Source organism: Strongylocentrotus purpuratus, unplaced genomic scaffold, assembly GCF_000002235.5.
Source record: "Strongylocentrotus purpuratus isolate Spur 01 unplaced genomic scaffold, Spur_5.0 spur5_scaffold_2, whole genome shotgun sequence".
NCBI classification, from domain to species: Eukaryota; Metazoa; Echinodermata; class Echinoidea; order Camarodonta; family Strongylocentrotidae; genus Strongylocentrotus; species Strongylocentrotus purpuratus.
The window spans coordinates 40,370,470-40,388,610 of record NW_022145605.1 but is presented as its reverse complement, the minus strand read 5'-3'; the positions used below and the strand labels follow the sequence as shown (position 1 = coordinate 40,388,610).

Sequence of the window (18,141 nt, the reverse complement as noted above, 5' to 3'; positions counted from 1 at the left end):
CCACTGGTACAGATACAAGAACTGGAGCTGATGGTGCAGGTTGGATATTTAAATTAAGAGAGGAATGTTCTATCTGCTTGACAGATGAAATGACTGGAGGCTTGGGATACACAGTACTAAGGCTTGTCAATGATGATGAACTGCCATCAAGATTGGTTTTCTTGAGACTGTTCCCTCCAAAAGCCAAAGGCACTGTGGTGTTACCAGTTGCTAAAGGTGCAGTGACACATGCAATGGTCCCACTGGGATAGATGTGGACACAGCTGATTGACCCGGTGACAAGAGGGCTCCTGTCGCTGTCTTAGGTTGTACATGTACTTGAGGCTCATCAGGCAAGAGTTGAACAGTCTTTCGGGGACCATCTTTGGTTATTTTCACACGCATGCCTTGGTGCCTGTATTCTTGGACGTTTAGGCTGTTCTCAGGGTCTGCCGACGGTTCCTTCTCATTCTTGGCCAGATCTTTAGATGTACTGTCAACAACTGGGGGAAACATCCCTCGGGTGATTTGTGAAAACAATGAATCATCTTGATTGGAGACTGTACCACCACCAAGGTTTTTGGGAGAAATAAGAGGTGCATTGATAACAAGCTGGTTCCCAACAAGTGAATTGGCAGTTGGTAATTTTGGTGCTATTCTAACATGTATACTTTTATCAGCTAACTTCTTTCTCAACCGACTTTTGACCTCTTGATGTGCAGCTTCTGTATCATTAGAGGTAGTCTTGTTCTGGCTCCGAAGAGGGTTCACCGGTTCTTTCAGTAATGCAGACAGCAACGTGATATCCGAATTGGTTACATTAGCAGGCACAGACTCCTGTGGCTGTCGACGTGCAGCCACAGTGTGTTCTGTCCTCACTGAACCAGGTTCAGAGACAACCTCTGAGACACTTGGGGAATGTTTGGATGAAGATGGGATGCTTGCCTCCTCTTGTCTTGGTGGTAGGTACTTGCAAGCGAGATGTGGTTCCTTGAAGACACCTTCTTCACCTGTTTTCTCCTTGTGCCAGGGTAGGTGCATGTGTAGCCGACTCCATGTGGGGAAAGTCTGCCCGCACTTGCTGCATTTGAACACACAATTCTTCTCCTTTGCGGCATTCTTCATGCACCTTGGACACAAATACCTAGCGGACTCCTTGCCAAGCATAGGTTCAAAGTTGTGCCTTACTACGGTACTGCATAGCAAGCACCTATGGGATTGTTTGAAGTTGGAGTTGGTCTGGTTTCCATTAGTCCCAGACGAGGTTGGAATGTGATTGGTTTGGTTGGTGGCTTGGTTGGGCTCGGCTTGACTCATCACGTCTGAGAAGTTGAGAGTCTTCAAACCAGACGTTAGTTTGATACGGATCGCACCGTCTCCTGATTGACCTGCACAAGAAGAAATAAAGTTGCATAGAACAAAAACAGTCAGATTGTTGTTTGACCATGCATATTAATTTGGAAAAGTTCTTCTCAAAGCATTATCTTATAAGTAAAACTTTATGCTGACATTTTGTTGGTTTTTAATGTAAGCAGAAAAATGAGATAATCAAATTACAGGATATTTGAGCAAAATGAGAGTAGGTGAGTATTACGATTTATTTGTTGGCACAAATTGGCAAATCTGTGTGACATATCTTCCTACAGTACCATCCATACTGAAAAGTTACAAAATTTCCATTTCTTTGCTATTAACGATGGAAGAGGTTTTTAAAACGTATTTGCTGTGATTATATTGAGGGGACATGAACAAAAAAGTGGCAATATTCTACATGTGTAGATGAAACAGCATTGAAAAAAAAATCTTTTGCCAGACAGTACTAGCACTGTAGTTTTCATCCATGCTCTTTTCAGATACAGTAAATCAAATGATATCAGTTAAACGAAAATAGACAAAAGAAAAATACAATTGTTGCCAATTTGCAAAGAAAGGTGATAATAAAATAAAGATCCATCTTGAATATCCGTGTCTTAATAAATATTCATTCAAAAACCAAAATCTTGTACATGTATAAGGTCATAAAGGGACTTTTTATCAGTACTATTTTTTATTAAAACAAAAATATCGAGGACGACAAGGAAAGCTTCAACTGCTCGATGGTAATAAAACCTGCGTTACCAAGTTGAGAACGATCGTCTCTGTCAATAAAATTCTTTTCCCGTCTACAGTATTTCTGAATGAAATGTGTACTACAGTAATCTGTTCATTAAGACAACATGTTGATAAAAGCACTTCTTGTCTTCCCTGAGCATTCTTTATTTTTTCATTCAATTACCTTGGAAAGGCCCATAGTCGCCTGGTTCATCGCTCTCCTCCTCTTCATCCTCACCATCGTCATCCAAAAAGGCATTGTGTTGGACCAGACAGGAATGGAATCCCAAGGCAAGCGAGTTTTTGAAAGACACCTGACAGAGTTGACAAGTGTAAGCAGAATCTAACACAACATCCTGTCCCTCTTTATCCACCGGAGGAGGGACAGTCACCTCCACGGGGGGAATTGGTTTGGGTAACAGAAGGGGTCCTTTGACAGGGTAGAGTACATGTAATGGCTTTGGTGGTTCTTTCAGAACGCGGAAATCCATTCGTGTACCGGTATGTATCATTTTTTCACTGGCTTCTCCACTAAAGTCCAACAAACGAGGTACTACAGATGCTTGGCTGAAGTCGCCTCTAAAGCATTCTTTCTGGTGAATGCAACTGTGAGATCTAAAGGAAGTCAAATCGCCATACCAGTGCTTGCATTTTCTACACACGTATGCAAAATCTGGGGGTCGTTCTATTTCATGCTTGTCTCCATTCGTTGCTTTATGCTTGCGTTGGTCAGCAAAAAACTCTGCTCGAGTATCAAAGCTCACGTAACAGGTCGAGCAGATAAATGAACGACTCACATCATGTGTATCATTGTGCTCCTGATATGCAGACAAGTTTGTAAACTGGAGTTTACAGCTCTTGCATTTGATGGGTTTGACGGTGACATGCAGACTCTTGTGATGGTTCCTGTATTTGGCCTTTTCAAATCCCTCTGAGCATATGGGGCAAATATAGCGCAGCATACGCATGAAGTTCTCCTCCACGCACTTATGATAGTTCAGTTTCCGTTCTGTTGGGAATCTGTTCTTGCAGACCGAACACTCAAAGCGGTTGTTACCGCAATCCCGCATGTGACGCTTGTACAGCTTGTGGTGCTCGAAGTGTTTACCGCAGATCTTACATGACATGCTCACATTTGGCTTGCACTTCTTGCACAAGTTCTGCAGCGCGGACGGTAGCTTGGAGGAACCGGGAGTGAACATTATTGCACACTTAGCACATTTCTGCAAGGGAATCGGGGGGCGCATATGAACCCTATCCTCCTCACGTACAACATCACTTTCATCCTCCTCCCAATAATCATCAGACTCATCGTCTTCCTCCTCTGTTTTCACAATATTTCTCATCAATTCTTGCAAATTGACTGGGACATATTCATCTCCGGGCTCAGTTTTGAAGTATTTTGCGTTGGGATCATCCTCTCCTTCTTCATTCCGTTTTCTTTTCATCACATGAACATCACCATTATGTTCTTCTTGACTGTGGATGTACAGCTCCTCATCCACAGGCTCTTCATCCACAGGCTCTTGTTTGATCCAGGATGCATCTATTCTATGAACTTCATCATCATCATCTTCTTCTTTTACAACTCTATCAGCTTCATCTCCAACGTCTTCCACTTCAAGTTCTGTGTAACACTCAAGATCTTCAGCATCAGCATTCTCTGTTGTAAAGAATATAAGGAGAAGAGAAGTAAATTAAATATGGCTTGAGAATTACTAACAGATTTTTCTGAAGAGTACTTTTACCTCCACATACATGTATTTAGGCAATAGGGCACTACACAAAATTTGTTTTATGAGCTGACTGACACGATGTCTTTTGTCTTTGCCCTACTTGTCCAAATGGTAATATTATTGGTTTCCCATAAGAACAGCCGTGTAATGAGGTACCCGAGTACACTCCCAGGCTTCCCGGCGAATATTCGAATATTCGGACGCCATGTTTTTTTTAATTTAAATTTTATTTTTTATTTTTTGCCACCACCATACTACGGGAACAGTATCCCAGGTCCGTCTCCGAAAACTCACATAATTTTACTTCGAGTTGCAGTTGAAGGCGCCAATTTAATAATAATAACAATAAACAATGCTGTTTTAAAGACCAAAGATGGCAGAATAATCCATTTTCAAGTCCAAACAGAATTTCTGACATTTGGTCCCAGTTTCTGAGTGGTGAGTTTGACAGTGATTGAGCTGGGAAACATTTTCACCGACGGTACCATGCCGGCGGCCGGCGCTCTCCCTGGCACGGATATTCGAGTACGAGAAATCGTACTTGGGTAGTTGTCAACAGTGCAAGTATTCGACTACTCGTCACAGCCCTAAAGAAGACAAAGTTTAATGATATCTGCTAACTTCAAACGCCATGCTTTTACACAGCAATATATCCCCTACCCCAAAAATTATAGTAAATAAACAAACAAACAAAAAGACACAACTTTTGAACAAACTAATATTTTTTGTCCATTTATCTGTTTCAAGATAACCGAATAATTCGGTTGATATAAAAAAATTGTTTGGACTACAAAAACTACATGAAAACAATGTGGGTCAAAAATTTATATGCATGCAGTTTTTGGTAAACTAAAAAGAAAAAAAAAGAAAGAAACTAGCCTTTACCTTCTGCATCATTTCTTGGACTTCTGGAGTTTACTTTGCTCCATACTTTTTGAGGAGTTGACATCTTCCGCTTCTTACGTCCTCCCCTGGGCATGGTGTGGCTGGCTGTAACTTTTTAATGCCTAAACGTAAAAAAGATAGATGAACTACATGTAAGTATTACGGACAATGTAATGCTCACCTGAACTTGAAGAGTGAACTAGCATTCAAGATACATCTTTCAAAACATATCTCATTCCATTAAATTAAACATTGCAATCGTAATAATTCAACAACTAGTACTAACCTCTCGATTACGTCTATCCCCACACAAATAAAAAAACTACCCTTACCCTTTCCTCCAGAAAATAAAAAAACACTACTGTATCTCTCCCAACTATTAAAGTCAAAGGACAATCCATCTTCACTAGCAAACAAGTCTAAAAACAGATACAAATGAACCCATTACACGTATACACGGGTTGTATTGCAATACAGTCTTGTCAGGAGTATCACTAAAAAGCAGAAAAATAAGAGATAAAGGAAAGACGGAAGTTTGAACTACACTGTACATATATTGGACCAATACATACAAAAGTTATGAATCTTTTAAATATGAGATCACCAAACTCTTTGAATCTCAAACTGGCAATTTGGGCAGTGATTTGTGACAAAGTCACAGCCATTTCTCCCTTTATTGTGTACCATTATACCATTAATTCATATTTTCTGAGTCTGTAAAATAGATGAAGTGCAGGAACTCTTGTATGTTCAAACACACAGAATTACTTGATCTAAATGCCATTTTTTCAAAATGTACTCATAAGGGTCTGTGCTTTTTACGGGACCTGTAAAATCATGCATACGTCCGTCTAGCGTACCGACGGTGGGTGCGGGCGCGACTGAAGTTAGTGACTGTAATCTATGATCCTCATTAAATTCATGCGAGTAATTCATCATTACGGTCGCTAACTTCATGCACGCACGCACCCGCACCCCACTGTCGGTACGGTATGCTATTGTATTCTGCAGCAGTTTGCCATGAATCCTGTGAGAAAGTGTAGGGTCTATATCATCGGTCTTTGTTTTTAGGAAAATTACTCTCAAAAACATAGGAAAATTGACCAAAAGCAGGTAAGAAACATAGTCTAACAACTTTTAAATCATGACCATTAATTTGAACAATTGATGAGGATTTAGATTTTGTATGTTTCAGAAGGGTATCTAAATGCCACAATTACAGGTCAAAGTAGTTCTAGACTATAGATATGATTCTGAAATAGCGCGGCAGACTGCACCGATCACTCTGTGTTTGTAAAAGTTTCACAACCAAATTTCTCTTTTTTTTCCCTTCAATTTGAAGTTCAATGAAGTTCAAATTCTGCGGTGAATACAAAAATTTACAAGATAGTTTTAAATAAACAAAAGTGCTGCAAGTTTACAAATTATACAGCAAAATGTACATCATGGTACAATTGTTCCAATGTGTGATTTTAGAGCAAGTGACAGTGTATACTTTCAGTTTCACGGCCAAATACCAAACGACCCACCCCACGGGCACTTCCCAGCGCGCAGCGGTTAGCCGATGTAGGGCTGAGCGATGAGCCATCCCCAGGCCGCAGAGTTTCGGGGTCTATACAGATTAGCACTGCGCTGGTTGATTATCATACGTCCCGAGCGTGGCATACGCACTGCACTGTATGATCACTGCCCATGTACTGCACTGGTGATGTCTGTAGTTTAGAATTGCCGCTTATATTTCTCGAGTTCTTGTTTAATTCAAAACTTCATGAATTAATTTTAAGTTCATGTAATGGTTACAGATAATAAGAAATGCTTCAAAGCTCACCTCAGCCGATATAATTCGTGTTAATCTAGGTTAAAAACAGCAAAATTCCCTTCAACGCCGCGTTTGGCCAGGCGGAAGTGACGTTTCATCAGAGGGGCGCGTATAACCCTTGACGTCATAAAGGTTACACACGCGTATCTCTATATAGCTCGATATGATCTAGCTCTTGAATAACTTTCAAGTTGTTAGGCCCTGTAAATTGATTGAACAAAATCTTGCTTTATATAAATAAAATCACTGTGTCAAAACAAATATTAAAAGAACGAAATTGTAAATGGTTTAAATATAGTGCAGTCATCAAATCACCCAGGCCATCACCGCGCCCCTTCCCCTAGCCCTCCATATGATTATGCCCTGTGACGTAACGCGCAGACCAACAAATCCAGGTCACACGTGGAAGGTCATGTTTTGTGACGTCAATATAGTAAAAGGCTAGTCCCATCTAAATTTATATCTCACAGAATTTTACGTTTCCAAAGAAACGCTTCATAACTTGGGCGGCGCGGCTGCTTTATATCTCCCAAGTATCATATAAAAACGTGAAAATAAAAAAGAAAGAATAAATCAGTGGAAGGGCCAGGGCGCAGAGAATTGTGAGTATTTTCTAAATAATGTTGTAATATATCATTCTATGATTCTGTACTGTTAGAGGAAGTGCATGCACATTAAAATATAAAACAGTACTATAGGAGCTGTTCATCTTTCGTTTTGTCTAGGAGGAGACCATTATAACATTAATCTACAATAAAATATATTAAATGTTCATTGTCAGTTATTAGTTCTGTCTTATTATCTATCATTTTAAACTTTTCACTGCAAGTTACGAGCAAAACCAAAGAAGTTGAAGTATATTCATACAATGATATTCATATTTTCTGAATGTTTCAATGAAAAGGGTTCAATATTGCGGTATATTGAGGTAAATCATCGTATAATAACAATATAATTAAAAAACAAACATTATTTTGTGGACATTTTTATATTCATTAAAAAAAAAATCACCATTACAATTCAATAGTAATTACAAAAGGCTCATATGGAGTTGACAAAATAACAAAAGAATTTAAAGTATGGACGAACGAGAGATCAATTATTTAATTCAATAATAAAGACCTAAACATCTTTTGAATAGCAAGCAAGAATGGCTCGGCCCTGTAAAATGATTAAATTAACCTTGTTCTTGTGAATGTATGAAATCACTGTGAAAAATTTGAAACGTTTATGGTTTGAATAGGGCAGAACAAAAAGTTAAAATGTGGAATAACAGGATATATGTGAAAGTCTCCACATATACACACACAACCAGTGCGATTATCTTCATCAACTTGAAGCAGCACTTAACTGGAAGAAGAAGAAGACACCAAAACACGAAAATAGCCCAAATTAATTTGTGACCCCATCGCCGCCCTCGATGATTATGTCCTGACCGCACAGTATAGTACATACCAACAAATCCAGGACACGCGTTAGAAAGGTCATGTACTGTGACGTCAATAGTAAACAAACTGCCTGTCCATCTAAATTTATAACACAGAATTCTAAGTTTCCAAACAAACGTTTATAATCGTTGGCAGCGCGGGGTGCAATATCTCGCAAACAAATATAAAAACTTGAGAATTAACATTTCGATTGACATCAGCCATTCTAAAAAAGAAAGAATAAAGAATTGGAAGGGGCGCAGAGATTCGTGAGTATTTTCCGAATAATTTTCATTTAATTCTTTTATTTACCTCATGGTTGAGAGGAAATGGACACTTACATGTACATGTAAAAAAGTATTAAGAAGCCGCTCATCCTTTTCCCCTAGGAAAAGAGAACATTAATCTATTCATCTTTCTTTTAGTGAGGGTATATGATAAATAATTGATATACAGTGACATAAACGATACATCTAAATAGTCGTCATTTCAACTAAATTGTCATCGTCGATTATTCCTTCTGCCCTAATATATATACCATTCGAAACAGTTTTACTGCACGCTATGAGTAAAACAAACTAATTGGAAGAATCGACTCTTATGAATCAAATTATACTATCATATTTTTTGAAATTTTCAAATACAAGGGTTATTTTGTTGAAGTATATCATCATATTAATATAATAATAATAATACGAACCAAATTGTGAACATTTGTATGGCACATTTTGATAAAACAGACAAAATACAAAGTACACTAAAGAGATGGGATTGACCGAATAAAGCTATACACACAAATCCTTACCAATATAGTAAATACAAAAGGTACATAACGAGTACCAAAATTAACAAAATAATTAAAATTAAGAAAGAACAAGAGAAAAATTATTAAAATGTAATAATGAAGAATATCAAGTCTTCGGAACAATTACCAAACTATAAACAGGTCGCAAGAATGGTTTCCTTAAATTAAACCAATCAACTTTTAAAAGCAAGAACATTTCGGGAAATTGATCAGTTTTCCTGCTTCCTCTATAACCAGGGGAAACGAAACCGACATCGATAGAACTACGTACGACCATGAATGCGGGATCAAGTAAAAGGGAGTACTCGACCATGGTTGACCAGGAAGATTTTGCCAACGCCGAGGCAGAGCTAGCTCAGCTTCTTTCGCGATATCGTATTGCAAAGAACGATCGGAGGGCCTACCTGGAGGAATCGAGTAAAATCCTTCGAAAACAGAGGTATTGAAGTTTAAATAAACAGGACCTATTTGTGAAGTGAAATATACTAGTGTCACAACAGCTATTGGATAAATTGATCTAGGAAGTTATTTCAACAGGCTTTAAATAATTTCGAATACATTTTGGATATATTGAATCACATGCGCTGACTTATATTGATAACATATTTATAGAATAAATTGAATTTAAATCATAAGCTGGTAGCTTACATCCAATCGACTTGAAATTAAAGAATTTGTTGATGGTTAAAAAAACCTCCCGTAAAATGCAAAGATTAACTAACCTAATATAACATTTTGTGATCAATGTTCCCTGGCATAGAGCACCTTTACGAATAATTGACATAAAGTACAATACACATTCGTTTAAGAACAAAGTAGCAAAGTTAAGAATAGATCGGCCTTCTTATTGATATATATTTTAGAAATAACTTATGTCGTATCAATAGATCAGATTATATTTAAATTGAATAAACATAACATAAATTCACATCATTCCCGACAGGTCTATAATCTGTGGAAGATCTGAAATAAAGATATTGATGAATGCTTTCAAATTTTGCTTTGCAGGAGATTTATTGATACGCTTGAGAAAGAGAAAGAGGAGTTCCGGAAGGACATGCTAGTGGTCGAGAATTTGACCAATCAGAGACGAGAACAGAGTGACCGCCAAACTATAGCTGAGTTGACAGAAACATGCGACGAGAGCGACATACAGATTATAGAAGAAACCCATAAAGTACAGATGCTTGATAAGAAGGTGAGATGATGATGTTGGTGATGATGATGATAAGGAGGAGGAGGAGGAGAAAGAGGAGGAGGAGAAGGAGAAGGAGGAGGAAGAGGAGGAGGATGAGGAGGAGGAGGAGGAGGAAGAGGAGGAGGAGGAGGATGAGGAGGAGGAAGAGGAGGAGGATGGAGATGATGATGACTATAATAATAATGGTGGTAATAATGATGATAATGATAATGCTGCTGCTGCTGATGATGATGGTGATGATGACGATGATACTAATGGTGGTGATAATGATGATGATACCGTCAAACTGTCGTAGTGGCCACCTTTCTAAGGCCATTAATAATATTTATCTTTTATAAGAATTTTGTGTCGCATAACTGGCCTTAAAACACCACCTGCATATAGTGGTCACTTTTGCTGTTGCCCTTTTGTGGTCTTGTGTAATGTCTCATCATTATAAAGTCATGTTCTGACAGCACGACATGATAATATGATAGCAAGAGTCGCATTTTAAATCCCTTTCATTTCTTCTTATGTTTACATTTTCCCATGTTGTCTACATTTTACCTATTTATTTCTCTCAACTTCATTTCACATTCTTCCATCTCTTAGTCTTCCTCTTCTCCTCTTACTAATATTATTGTTGTCGGTTTTCTTATTTTTGTTATTGTTCTTCTTTTTCTTCATGTTTTTGTCGTTGTTGTTGTTGTTCTTCTCCTACTATTCCATACCTGTTGACTGTTCCCTACTTTGCATGTTATTCTCCCCCATCTTCATCTTCTTCTTCTCTGCCCTCTCCATGCATTTCCTTACTTTCCTTTTCTCCTGTCACATTCGTCTCTTCTCGCCCATCATTCTCCTCCTGATGTTAGCTGAGAGACATAAAGGCGACCAACACGAATCAATTACGTATCCAAGGAGGGTGGTATATGGATCAAAATCGTCGTCGTACAACCCGAAAGAGAATCAGGTTGCTTGAGGGAAGACTAGATAAGGTAAATTAAAGGCCATCTGTACTAGTGTAGAGGGGGATTAGACCACCATGCAAGGTCGCTTGGCAGGTGGTATCTCATCAACTCAAATAACATAAGAAAAAGAAGATCATGGGGGGTCAATGGTCACCGATTAGGCATTTGTTGTTATATAGAGGGCGCAAGTAGCTACAAGTAGTAGTAGTGCAGTGTGGCTTTAATACACCATATCATTTTCTTATTCATAATTTTGTATCCGACTAAAAAAAAATAAAAAAGCGATCTGCTTGCTTTGACCGGTATTTTATTATACTCCTCCCAGTCAGTTAATTTGTTAAAAAAAAATGCTGATTGCTGAATTTGGTTTAAAGGTAAAGACCAGTATTGGAAACGCCCAATTTCAAAAAATGAAATGGAAGCTCTCATTACCAAGCATGTGAAAGAATATGTTTTGACTAATACATGATGATAAAAAATTTGCCGGGAAACCGCCTACTAATTCATATATTTGGTAAATTTGTTTTTCTCATGGTCTGTGAGAGATATAGGGTAGTCCCATATACATCTTTCTGTGTATAGTGCTTGTAACTTTACGAAGAATGGGCCAAATTTCTTATCATTTTGATGATTCCAGAACCTTGCAGATGCTAGATGCTAGATGATCAACCTTTTCTGTTCGATTCCACAACGTTTCTTTCACAATGCAATCGCATGACCATAACTGGTCTTTACCTTTAAACTATTGAAATGAGTTTTATTACGCATCCCATAATTATTTACATGTGAAAGTTTTGATGTCTCTTTTTAACATATTCAACTCATTGACTTTCAGCGAACAGCTGATTTCAACAAGGCCTTGGCGAAGAACAACGAAGTCCGTTTGGAGATTCAGCTAATCAGACGTGATCTGGGTATTCTAACCAAATCATACAAGGTGGTTCTCAAGGAGCAGGGTGACGTCAAGAATAAGATGAATGACGTCATTGAGATGTCTACAGCTGCTTATGATAGCAGGTAAAGGGAACAAAGAGTAAGGCGTGTCGGTGTGATGGTATAAACGAAATGGAGAAAGGGGAGGGAGTGAGGGTGAGAAAAGATGGGAGGGAGAGAGAGAGAGAGAGAGAGAGAGAGAGAGAGAGAGAGAGAGAGAAGAGAGAGAGGAGGGATGCCTTTGGAAAAAAATATCTGGAGTTATCGTAGGAATATATATATTTTTTATTGGGGGGGGGGGTGGGGCGCAGGGTGCATAATTGTTTCGTAGAGGAGGGATGCCTTTGGAAAAAAATATCTGGAGTAATCGTAGGAATATATATTTTTTTTATTGGGGGGGGGGGGCGGTGGGGCGCAGGGTGCATAATTGTTTCGTGCTGTCATCCCCGTGCTAAAAAAATCTGGATACGCCACTGAAATGAACGCGAGAAGGGGAATAAGAAAAGGTCAGAGAAGAAGAAGAAGAAGAAGAAGAAGAAGAAGATAATTCCTTGTCCCGAAATCGAAGTCATGAATTTTAAATTTGACGTCGATCATCTCGATGTTCGTACACAGAGAGGAATGTCTCGTTCGGATGTCGACGATTAGGGAACGAAATGACAAGGATGAGATGGCTTACAACAACGAGGTCAAAGAGTTGACCCGAGTCCTGGCTCATGATCAAAGGTTAAAGGACTTCATGAATCTGAAGACCCAAGATAGATCTCATCTTCTCAGGGCAGCATCAGAGAGAGCTAAACAGAAACTAGGTATCTGGTTTATTATATTTAATAGGCATTTTCCCCCTTCTAAATTTCATTTAAAGCCCCACTGCACTACTTGTAGCTACGTATTTGCTCCCTCTATATAGAAAACAATGCCTAATTAAGCGGTGCCCTTTGGTCCCCCATAATATTCTCTTTATTATGTTAATTGAGAGCTGAGTTGATGAGATAGCCACCCGTCAGTGTCCACACTGGGTGGTCTAATCACTCCTGGCCAAACTAGTACAGACGGGTTGTTTTTGGACGTGATGATAAATGAAGTAAACCTCATCGATTATGTAATAAAACCATTTTCTTATACATGTAGTATCAATCACTGACAAATATGATTTAGAATAAGTGGCGCACTGTAAGGAAATATTATGCCTAACAAGCTTTAATTGATGTAATCGTTAGAAAATGAGATAACGTGACCAAATGACTGTAGCTACTACATGAATATTCTGACGAAAACTTTTCTTTGAAATATTTTTGCAACTGATTTGGTTCATGCTTTAATGTTGAAAATATGCATATTGGTGTTATTTGGAAAAAAGAACAATCATAAAGTATATAGGTACAGCGTTTAAAGACATTTGCTATATAAAAGTGGAATATAAATGAATTGATTAATAAACACGTTAAATCCATGTATTTCTATCATACTTTCTCCTATAGCTAAAAGCAGCAAGACCTGTCTCCACCAGGAGGAAATCAAGAGCTACGAGGCTGTCTTCGAGCGTCTCAAGCAGTACGCAGGCGAGGCAAACCTCGATCGACTCGTTCACGAGTTCCTCGCGAAAGAGGGCATCGCATTCGCTCTCTTCAACTATAAGACCGAGCTTGACTGCGATGTAGAAGAACACACGCTTAGGAACCAGACATTGAGAACGGATATGAAGCTGCTCACTGGTCAGGGTAAAAAGCTGGAAGGAATGAGAGCCAACATCATGAAAGATTTGGAGGTAATGAGTAGTAGAATAGCGGTATAGTAATACTAGTAGTAGGAGCAGCATTAGTAGTATTAGTAGTAGTATTATTATTAGTAGTAGTAATAGTAGTAGTAGAATCAGCATTAGTAGTATTAGTAGTAGTAGTAGTAGTAGTAGTAGTAGTAGTAGTAGTAGCAGTAGTAGTATTAGTAGTATTAGTATTAGTAGTATTGGTATTAGTAGTATTATTATTAGTAGTAGTAGTATTAGTAGTAGTAGTTTTAGTATTAGTATTAGTATTTGTAGTATAAGTAGTATTAGTATTAGTAGTATAAGTAGTATTAGTAGTAGTAGTAGTAGTAGTAGTAGTAGTAGTAGTAGTAGTAGTATTAGTATTAGTAGTAGTAGTAGCAGTAGTAGTAGTATTAGTAGTAGTAGTATTAGTAGTATTGGTATTAGTAGTATTATTATTATTAGTAGTAGTATTAGTAGTAGTAGTATTATTAGTAGTAGTATTAGTAGTAGTAGTATTAGTAGTATTAGTATTAGTATTAGTAGTATTAGTATTAGTAGTATAAGTAGTAGTAGTAGTAGTAGTAGTAGTAGTAGTGGTAGTAGTAGTAGTAGTAGTAGTAGTAGTAGTAGTAGTAGTAGTAGTAGTGGTATAGTAGTAGTAGTAGTAGTAGTAGTAGTAGTAGTCCATAATGGTCCATAATGAGCATACTACAAGCATTACATTTTTACACCGACCCAATGGTTGTTTTACCTTTAAAAAAAAAAAAAATATATAATAATCTGTTTTTGTTCATTTTATTTCCCATATGATACTGAGTCCGAGTGTAAGTTATGATCATGAAATTAAATGATGACATCTGGTTTTCTCCAAGCTCTTAGAAGTGCCTTAATGCGGATTAGATATACTGAATCTTGAATGTGGTTGGTAACGCATGGGACAAAATAGTTTGGACTTACCAATTATTTATTTTATTTTATTTATTCGTGTTATTTTACTGAGAGCCTTGTACAAACTATAAATTACAAATACAGATTTGTTTGTTTGTTTGATTGATTTTATTTATGCGTTCAAAAAGATACAAATTCACGTTCAGAGATGAAATTGAATAAAGTTAAAATAGACCTACTGATACATATCATAGATTATTATTATTATTATTTATTATTATAAATATTTGAAAATTTGATATTATGATTATTGTTTCATTAAAAAAAGGTTGGATGTTTCAACGTATTGGTAAGTAATGGTACATTTCATCATAAATTCGCATGAATTTGAATGAGAAGTGTTCTACGCAGTTCTAACTCGCTTCTCTTGATCTAAGAGTAGCAACGGCTATAACTTTTGAAGCGAGGTAATTGAGAGCTACCTTGCACCAATTGAAATCAGATTTATGTATTTGTTATGTAATTTCAATAATTTCCATTTCATATACATTACATATACCATATTTCAAATTTGTATCTGTGTCATTTTTGCCTAACAGGTGAAGGTCGCCAGCACCACTATGGCTGCTGATGTGACTCAGAACCGTTACAAGGTATGTCGCAAAGACCTGGACAACGCCTTCCGTCGCATCATCGCTTTCATCCGTAAACTAGGCTGCGATGCATCCATGGTGACGAACCGACTAGGCTGTGCTGGTTCCATCAGCGATAGGAACGCGATGACGTATCTCGGATTGGCCGAGTTCATGTGTAACGATATCCTGCTTGTTGAGGCTTTCCATCAGCATCGAGTGAGATGTTGTGACTAAGTATATTTTGTATTAAACATTTTATTTCACTCCTAAGAAGAGGCGAGTCTAGGGTGGCCAGGAAGCAGGAGGGCGGGGGGGGGGGGGGCGAAACTTCCACTATATCCCAATATGATTCTTTTGATTTTTGATTTTGTTTTTCTTCTTCCCCCTTCAATTTTATGATATATGATCGCAAATGGAAACCCAAATGCCTTTATATTGCCTTAATTTGAACATACGATCACAATGGTATACAAATAGGGCCTAATCAGCAATGTGGCACCCCCCCCCCCCGCGTGAACCAACACCCTGTTTAGAGGTACACGTTTATTTATTTATTTATTTCTAATATTTTGACAGGGTAGCCCATTCACCAACAAGTAGTGGTTTTCCATGGGGCCCTGAATGAACATATTTACATCGTTTATAACATTTATACAGAACAGTTACAAAAATAATACTCGTTTGCAAAATAAATATAATCATTAACCTAGTAAACAGTAATGTCAATAGGAAAATATTAATTAAGTCGCAATTATGTGAATAAGTCATGTAAATATTACAGAACATGCACGTAGTGTATGTACGGCTGAGCCATTCACGTTCATAGAAGGCATGAATTTATATCATGAATATAATTTATGTCAGGTCACTCAAATTCTACAATTTTTTTTTTCCTTTCTAATAATGGACCTGGGGCACGTTTCATAAAACTTGTTATCTATAACAACTGCTAAATTTTTATGACAAATTTGCTCTCAGCCAATCAGACGCCATGATTTGAGTAGCTTATAACAGTAGCTTGTAACTTGTTATTGATATCAAGTTTTATGAAACAGGGCCCCAGGTCCAGAAACGTTAATCAATTTTTACTTCAATGATCTCCACGCCCCCGAAATATAAATGAAAGTGCATTAAATAATCCCCAGGAATGAAATGATTTTAATATTAGTTGACGTCATAATAAAACATAATGGGACACCTTCTTCTCTACTGGTGCCAAACTCTGGAACAGGCTCTCTCTCTCTCTCTCCTCATAGATCACCAAGACACCAACAGTAGAACAATTCAAGCTCAATTTGAAGACATATCTATTCTGGAACCATATGTATTCTTTGAACTAAATCTGTCACTGTTTGGTAACGGATATATTTTAACTCTAATAACACTGAGTCATGGATGCCATCTAAAATCGCTTTGTATCCAGTAAAAAATGCCATTTATAAATTGCAACTAATATTTTTACTGAATATCTTGTTTTGCAGCAACAAAAGAAAAATAATTTCACAAAGAAACTGGCAGCGGCTCAGCAAGGGAGTGTCATCACCGCCAAACTACGCCCAAAGTCTCCAAAAGCTGTGTCCATCGTTCCACCCTACATCGGGTAAGCCATGGAAATATGAAAGAAAAAAAACATCGCAAAGAATTTCGAGAAATAAAATGTAGGGCAGTTTCATTTACTGATAATATCAAAATTGTAATTTGTCAGACAGCATATTTTTAGAAATTTAGCAGCACGTTTTTGTTACATCATGAGAATCCAAAATGTATGATGTAAATTTAAACTTACATGTCTAAGGATAGACAATTTGTAATTTTGTCTCCATGAGATAGCCGATCTTCATAATCATATTCATGACTTTCTTATTTTTATTCTAACCGTCAGACTATCTATGATGTATTTTCTTTGATTTTTCCTTCTTTCATTGAAAACATTTAGACCCCACAGTTGTTTAGGTTTATATGTCGTTATTACATGACATCTAGGCAAACATTCTCCCGTTTTAAACTATTAACATTTTCTCTGAATTTTAAAACACAACACAGAGAGGATGGAGAAATACCAGCCGATCTTGAGCGAATAGCAAGCAGTGGCCTGGATGAATTGCAGCCTCTCACACCAGACGATATCAGATCAGAGGTCGTGCGAACCGTCGAGCGACGTGAGGCCAAGACGAGGAATTCATCAAAGAAAGACTGGAGATGGCAGGCTAAGAGTGCGGACCCTGGATCTCCCGATGGTGTGAAAGATGAGATTCATCCCGGCTCGGGTGATCTTATGATTAACCATTCAGTATCTTCAGAAAGGGGGTTTTCCTCCACCAATTAATTATAACTGATATAACATCAATCAAACTAGATCTTTATCTATTTCAAACAAGCACAAATTAACAACGTTGAACAATAAGGAATACATTATTACAAAAGCAGACCTTTCACGATACAAATCACAAAGTTGAAAAAATGATTACTATATCACCATGAAGAGTTAAATGATAAGATGTTGTCATAACGAATGATGGCGAAGAAGTTTATCAGGGATATGACATGAATTTGTATTGAAAAGAGTCTAAGTCAAGTAAATAATACATAACAATTTGGATAAATATGTAACTATATCATGATATGGAATAGAGATTATGTAGAGACGTTTATCTCCAAGAAGCAGTTAATTATTTAAAGAAAAAGTGAAAATACTGTTTTGACACTAAATTATACTAAGCAACTTCTTTAGAAAGCATACTGAATTTCAAAGAAATAAAGGCAAAAGAATAAAAAGGGATTTCGGATTTAAAGAAATACCCTAATTAAAGTGAGGAAGGGGATAGAGACAAAACCATACAGCGACTGAGATTCCAATATTAGGATGGTATCACTTGACTGAAGCAAGAGCGTAGATTGCATTAATTGTATTCAGGAATAAATTAACAAAGAACAGAAAAAACAAGGAAGATAAATTGTTCTTCATAATTTGTCTTTGTTGATGTGTAACTTTGACTTGAAAGTGATTCGAGTATACATGAATTTCCATTTGTTAACGTATGTTTTTAA

The 18,141-nt window shown here is 37.4% G+C and overlaps 2 protein-coding genes across 2 annotated transcripts; one reads left to right on the top strand and one right to left on the bottom strand.

Annotated features, from left to right (window-relative positions):
• Positions 1-43: 43 nt before the first annotated feature.
• On the bottom strand, positions 44-6,660 carry LOC100893538. Its single transcript, XM_030992443.1, has 4 exons — positions 6,520-6,660; positions 4,692-4,813; positions 2,255-3,733; positions 44-1,367 (listed from the first exon to the last, which is right to left on the bottom strand). The coding sequence occupies exons 2-4, from the start codon at positions 4,783-4,785 to the stop codon at positions 211-213; spliced, it is 2,730 nt and encodes a 909-aa protein (XP_030848303.1). The 5' UTR covers positions 4,786-4,813; positions 6,520-6,660; the 3' UTR covers positions 44-210.
• A 4,123-nt stretch (positions 6,661-10,783) lies between these two features.
• LOC590842 (coiled-coil domain-containing protein 63-like) lies at positions 10,784-18,013 on the top strand. Its single transcript, XM_030991298.1, has 7 exons — positions 10,784-10,914; positions 11,723-11,904; positions 12,436-12,629; positions 13,302-13,588; positions 15,058-15,309; positions 16,575-16,693; positions 17,137-18,013. Exons 1-7 carry the CDS (start codon positions 10,849-10,851, stop codon positions 17,417-17,419), a joined length of 1,383 nt encoding a protein of 460 aa, XP_030847158.1. The 5' UTR covers positions 10,784-10,848; the 3' UTR covers positions 17,420-18,013.
• The last annotated feature ends 128 nt before the right edge of the window (positions 18,014-18,141 follow it).

What these genes read in the sequence shown, in the direction of transcription:
- LOC100893538 (XM_030992443.1), bottom strand. Translation starts at nt 4,785, where the DNA reads ATGCCCAGGGGAGGACGTAAGAAGCGGAAGATGTCAACTCCTCAAAAA. An exon ending in TCCAAGAAATGATGCAGAAG is followed by an intron (nt 3,734 to 4,691) that starts GTAAAGGCTAGT and finishes TCTTTACAACAG; the next exon opens with AGAATGCTGATGCTGAAGAT. An exon ending in CGACTATGGGCCTTTCCAAG is followed by an intron (nt 1,368 to 2,254) that starts GTAATTGAATGA and finishes CTTCTTGTGCAG; the next exon opens with GTCAATCAGGAGACGGTGCG.
- LOC590842 (XM_030991298.1), top strand. Translation starts at nt 10,849, where the DNA reads ATGGATCAAAATCGTCGTCGTACAACCCGAAAGAGAATCAGGTTGCTT. An exon ending in ACAGCTGCTTATGATAGCAG is followed by an intron (nt 11,905 to 12,435) that starts GTAAAGGGAACA and finishes GTTCGTACACAG; the next exon opens with AGAGGAATGTCTCGTTCGGA. An exon ending in ACATCATGAAAGATTTGGAG is followed by an intron (nt 13,589 to 15,057) that starts GTAATGAGTAGT and finishes TTTGCCTAACAG; the next exon opens with GTGAAGGTCGCCAGCACCAC.